The 6,387-nt window shown below is 36.4% G+C and overlaps 1 protein-coding gene across 3 annotated transcripts in view; it reads right to left on the bottom strand.

The window, feature by feature from the left end:
- Positions 1-4,346, bottom strand: part of cep44 (centrosomal protein 44) — a 7,864-nt gene extending 3,518 nt beyond the window's left edge. The window contains exons 1-9 of one of the 3 annotated variants that reach the window (XM_017432069.2): positions 4,237-4,346; positions 3,945-4,042; positions 3,522-3,669; positions 3,123-3,260; positions 2,466-2,657; positions 2,091-2,219; positions 1,863-1,961; positions 1,567-1,638; positions 245-282 (exon numbers count right to left, since the gene is read on the bottom strand). In XM_017432069.2, the coding sequence (XP_017287558.1) occupies positions 245-282; positions 1,567-1,638; positions 1,863-1,961; positions 2,091-2,219; positions 2,466-2,657; positions 3,123-3,260; positions 3,522-3,669; positions 3,945-4,036 (908 nt within the window). In that variant the 5' untranslated portion in view covers positions 4,037-4,042; positions 4,237-4,346. The other 2 variants (XM_017432071.2, XM_017432070.3) reach the window with 2 other exon arrangements.
- Positions 4,347-6,387: the final 2,041 nt, after the last annotated feature.

Raw genomic sequence — 6,387 nt, 5'->3', positions numbered from 1 at the left:
CAATCACATATTTTATCTCAATATCTGTAAATGTTACTGCCATTTATGAATTGGCTAAGGTTGAATAGCTGTGGCAGCAATCTTGGGTGACTTCAAAAGTTACTAAATTGTAGCACATCCAATAATGACTATGAGAATTTCATTAAATTCCACCCAGTGGTATATGAGATTCTTTGCTAAAAGGCAGAGAAATTAACACTTGCAGACACAAAAACATCACCCCTTCACAGAATTATGAGCTTACATGGTGGTGATTCTCTCTAGTCTTTCCTTTATGTCGACCTGAACAACAGAACAAAGAGAATAAAACAAGTTAAAACATACATCCTGTGTATCAGTACCAATGACGCACCATGACAGAAGCTGATGAGAAAACTTGTTCTGTCTGGACAGTTTGCAAACAAATATCAAACGTTGTTTTCTATATGAAAAAAAAATCACTTGTGTAAACATGACAGCTTTTCAAAACAAAAACCTTGATCATCCCCTGGTGGCTGCTTGTAGTTATAATTCATCATATCTTATATTAGTAAGGGTAACACGCTTCAAAACAAGACAACACATCAAGTAAGGATTTTCAAACAACAGATGACCATATTATACATCCATCCATTTTGTTTTCCTGATTTTTCGTGCAGGGTCACAGGGAGCTGGTCTCTAGCTCCAGCAGTCACTGTGCGAGATGCAGAGTACACCCTAGACAGGTCTTAAGTCCATCACATAATTAATATTAATTCCTTATTTTCACACTGATGCTTGCTAAAATATTTTAACTGATTTTACAGAATTTATAACAAATAAAGGTGGTGAGGTGCATGTTCAGTAAAAGGTTATGGATTCAGAGCAGCTTTCAAAAAATTTAAACTGAGAAAGCTCCTCGGATAACAAGCAAAATGTCTTCAGCAACAGAATAGGAACAATAACAATAAATAATAAATCATTAAATTACAAGTTAAAAGGATTTTGTCAGTGATATAACCAATATCATAGAAATAAAAATTATTATAGTTTAATAATAGTTATAAATAAAGCACTAGTGCTGTTTTAGGACTGATTCTCATCTAAAAATCACTATTGACAAAGCATGCCTACATGTACATTCTTTACATGTATGATATTGTTATTATTCACCCTGCCAGTCACCAGAACTTTGTTATTAACATGAAGTGTTCGAACTTCTTTAAAAAAATCAGTTAAACACTGATTGTATGAATCCATTGCTTTCAGGCCATGTTGTTGCAAATTGTCGAGCTCATCTTCTTTTTTTCCACCTCATATAGGGGTCAATCCCAACAGTAGTAATCTTCTGCATCCATCTTTCCCTCACACATTGGTCAAGAGTTAGTAAATACCTGCATTTAAGTTGCTTTGAAGCAATCGTTTTCTAGCACTTACCTTCCAACATGGTAAAAATGTTGTGTTGACTCTTCTGGCCAAGACTTGTGGGAACTATGTATTCTGAATTTTTTCTTACTTTCTGTTCAGAAACTCAACTAATTGTTGAACTGCATCAGACAAATACACTTCTCTTGCAATTGTTCCAAAGAAATAAGTGATAGTTTTCACCTGTGAGGCATCAGAGATGGTGTTCAGAGACTGGGAGGAGGCAGACGTCTGGCAATGCAGTGAAACACTGGCCTACAAAAAAAAGAGGATTTATATTTATCAGGAAAGAAAGTGTCAAAACTGAAACTTTTACTGTGTGTGAATATTGTTTGCAGAGGTTACTCCTTGGGACAAACAGTACATGTTCTTTTGTTATGGCCACTTTTCACTGAGGATAAACTTAAGAATAACATGAATATAGCTCTACAACCAATTCTTGTTCGATATTTAGTGTTTTTATACGGCATTTGTCCTACCTGTGTATTTCTCAATTCATCTTTAGTTTCCAATAAAATGATTCTGCTCATTAAATTTTCCCAGGTATCTCTGGAAATGGTGATAACTGGTCCATCATTCTGTAAAAAAGGTTAGAGGAAATGCAAAAAGACTGCGTTTTTTTGTACATTTCATGTTTTTTCTGAAACTAACAGTAAGAGAAAATGTGCAATTAAATATCTAAAAATTTGGGAACCTTTTAAATCAACCTTATCTGTGTTTTTATGCTTCTCAAGTTCCTCCAGACGTTTCTCCAGAATATTCAGCTTGTCGAGACCAGACAAAAGACCCTGGAGTTGAGCCTCTAACGCTGACAATCGTCCTTCAACCTCTGATGACTGAAAGACAGAAGATGATTTATGTACAGGCAAGTTTGTACAAGTCAGTGGTGGTCAAACTAATAATACCAATATAGTTATAGAAATAATAATCATGATCATCATCACTGTTGTTGTTGATGTTATTCAGAACATGTAACAAGATCAGACACTGGTCTGAAGTTTTTTCCCTGCTAACCTAATGTTTCTGACAATTCTTTTTTTTAGTTTGAATGTGTACACTCGTGGTGGATATTAAAGACTCACACATACAATGCTTTCCTTGGACTCCCCTCCTTCTGGTATATTTGGGATCTTTTTTCCAGAAGAACCAGACGAGTATACTTCTATGTAAGAGGTACAGGCTGCATCATGGGAGGAAAATGTTTCCTCTTCAGGTGGATTTCCAAATGTAGAAGAATTTTCTAAACGACCGGCAACAAATGGTTTCTTCAAAACCTAAAAATTTTCAAAAAAATGGTAGTCAACTAGATAGACATATGACCTTATGTTTTTAATCATGCATGTGACTCGTCATACCTCTCTGTCAACTCTATGCTGCATGTTCAGAACTCTGCGTGAACCACTACTCTGTTTTCTGAATCACTGAGTGGTGTGCAATGTATTGTATTACTGGACTGCATTAATATATTAATGAACAATAACAGAGATAAGCTTTGCATTAAGGTCCTTTCACAGACAGCAGTCTGTGTGCTCGCTGTAGGGACTGGTAAACAGCAGAGGAGAATAAGGACGCACACACAAATACACACGTACTGATTTGCTAATAACAGAATGTCCTTGAAGTTTGGAGAGTTCAGGCTCTTTCAGGAACTGTTCCTAAACAATAACTGCTTCCAGGACAACAATCATTAAATGATTATTTTTAAATCACTGCAATCAATCAGACATTAATTACTGCACCTTCTTCAGCTGGTGGTGTCTCTGCTGGACCAGGTTAATGATGTCGCAGAGGAAGGAAATTTTCCTTTGAGAGAAACCCAACTGGAGGAACTGTTGTTTGCCGAGTATGGGCTTATAGTGGAAGACATCTCGAAGGACCTGGATGCACACATCATGCACACTCAGTTGAAAAGGATTTTACAGCATAGTGAATTGTCACTGTCCAATTGTGTAACAATAATTAAGGATCTACCATACACTGTTTATGTGTCCCAAGTTTCATCACATATGACTGTGAGGAGCTTAAAGTAACTTCCCAGAGCAGACTCAGGTCTGTGATACAACAGTTCTTCCCAGTGACTCCTGACCTTCACTTCTAAAGCTTTCTTTCTGTGCACCCAACATAAAGAAATGTGTTACCTTATAAATGGTGTCGGTAAATCGAAGGTCAGTTTTGCTGGAGAGTTCAAGTCCAGCTGCCATAAGCTGCTCAGCAAAAGGAGGAGAGTACGAGGTCATGGTGAAGCTCATTATTGGCAGAAAAGCTGAGGGATCTCCTTTACAAAGTCTAGTGAAGAAACAAATACCATCAGGTGAAATAAGTGCAAGTGAAAGTAGGTTTGGTCCAGGGCTGTCAATGAAAAAAACAGCAAAAAAGCATATCCACACTAATTCAAGACATTAATTATTACAAAGCTTAGAATTTTAAAACGCTGCAACTTTTCTATTTCTGAACTCAGATACATTATCGTGGTAACATTTTAAAGTTCGCTCAAAAGCATTTTTTAACATTAACCACTTTGTTAAAATTTGTTAAGATAATATACATTATTAAGAGCTTACCCATTGTAGTCGACATGCCCAGGGTATTTTATTCCTCTCAAGAGACTTTCCAGTTTACGAACGTAACTTTGGACATCTCCTGCAGAAAGCATTGTTCCCTAGAAAAGAAAAATAGAGTTTAGTAAAGTTGAACACTTCCTTTCTGATGACAAGCGACAAAACTGCATAAACCCTGTGATTTGATAAATGTACTTAACAAAGCTAAAAGTCAGCAGGCCTTGGTTAGTAAGTATAATAAATATCCACTCACATCACCTCCAGATTAAAAGAAAAAGCAATAACTCAAACTTACTTTATAAAGCTGACGTTAGCTTTAACTACGTTTGTTTCTGCCGGATAGTTAGCAACACGACGCGTGATTGGCTGCGCTTTGCGTCCTGTAACGCGTTAACGTCAATGACGTAGGTAATACGCATGCTCATATGCGCATGCTGCTTTGTGGGCCGGTTCCTTACCACTGCGCATGCGCATTGTTCTCCGCAGAAAAAAATCTGCGCCACATTTCACCGAGAAGATCTAGCGCTCAAGATGATGGGAGACCTGTAAAACCGATATTATTGTGCAGGTTTCCTAATTCAGAAAAGAATCCTTTGCCGCGGACAGTGTAATAATCTATGGACATGTAAAATTAAGAACTGAATACCTTTCCTTTGGACTCACCCAAACTACAAAAAGTTAATTTTAAATCAATAAAAGTTGTCCTTGCAATTATATAACACAAGCAATTTAATATTATAATACTTGTATTTTCTATTACTCTAATATTGAAACGGAAAGTAATCTTTTATTTTATTGTCCTCCAATTAGCACCTTCTGGACAGCTTTTCAGAATAGCCTTTCCAAAACTAAAATCCTGTCTAATTATGTGACATTGTAAAAGTTGTCTGTCAAATGAAAAAAAAATAGAGTTTGGAAAAAAAAATTCTTGTTCTTATGTACAAACTTTTTATACATAAATGCCATTTTTAAAAGAAATGCATTTTGAAAGGGATGGATTTTAATGAAACTCAGAAATTATTAATTGAATGTACATCTATTACTGGTGAACTCAATTCAAGATGCCGCCACAGCTAATTAACATTAACCAACACAAAAATTACTATAACTGATCATAAATCCCAACACATACTCTGAGCACCAGGGCCCACTGCAGTGAGGGGCTCTCAGAATGTCAGGAATGACAAAGGTTTTGAAAATATACGTGACAGGTACTGATGAAATGAGCATGGGGGACCACCTGGATGGTCCTGAATTTTGTGCTACACTCTTACATCTTTGCCAAAAACCTTAGTATTATCTGTTAGAGTCAACACTGTTTGTCTGATAGCAAAATATCACACAAACCACTGGAAAGATGTTGGTGAAAACCTTGTAAAGTATTTATTGGCTTTCTGAAAGCCAATCTATAACTCATTAACATTGGGAGTCCACCAAATTCAAGATGGCTGGCACAGCTAATCAACCTTAGCGTCACAAAAATGGCCGTAACAGATATTGAGCTAAATTTGGTGTTTTAGTAGCTAAGTCATCCACAACACATCTTCTGAGCACGATCACATGATCAAGAAGTCACTATATGGCATGAGTTCATGCATAAGATTATTTACTAGGTTTGACCAAAACAACTACAACTTTGTCCCTACTCAGCATCAGATGGTCTTAGTTTAAAAGTCTGGCATTAAAGGTGATGGGCGATATGCATCAAGGAATCAACTTTAATCAAATCAAATAAATGTAAATACTATGAGATTTGTTTGAGTTTGTTAATGTGACGAAACAACAAAAATATTTTTAGATACACACCTATAAATGTTTCTGTGTATTACACACTGTATTATTTCAGTGGTTTGTGAGCCACCTATGTGGAGTGTGATGTATGCTGTGCTTAAAACAGAAATGTGTAGTACCCCAATTCAGGTACATGAAATAAAAATAACAAATGAGTGTACATTTTTAAGATCTGCTTTAATTGACTTGTCAACATTATGTCATGATCCTGCCATGTGACAAGAACAGCCCTGTAGCATAACAGGACTGTGTGGATTTCTGTTTTTGATATCATCATAGCATTGGATTCTTTTTTCTGGCCATCATATTTGTTTCAACTCTCTTGTTTTCCTCCAACAGACTATCAGCACCTGTTGTGTCTCTGTGCAGACCCTAGAATGCATTTCCAGCCAATCAGAGAGGCCTCTTCTTGTCTTCATGGTAACGAGGAGTTCGAGGTTTCGAACTATCCATTATGGCTGACCTTAACAAAGCAGAGAGCTGCACAACACTATTCCTAACTTCCAATAAAACTTTGAACAATCAGAAAACTCCTATGAATTGCTGAGGATAAATAATCATTCTTTATTTAGGCTTGTGTTTTTAATATGTGCATATGGCATGTGTATTGGTTTGATTTAATATTGCTTCACTAAACCTTTTCTTCCCTCTAGCA

This window comes from Kryptolebias marmoratus, linkage group LG6 (assembly GCF_001649575.2).
Source record: "Kryptolebias marmoratus isolate JLee-2015 linkage group LG6, ASM164957v2, whole genome shotgun sequence".
Lineage (NCBI taxonomy): Eukaryota > Metazoa > Chordata > Actinopteri > Cyprinodontiformes > Rivulidae > Kryptolebias > Kryptolebias marmoratus.
The sequence above is the reverse complement of the archived record's forward strand: the minus strand, read 5'-3'. Positions and strand labels throughout refer to the sequence as shown.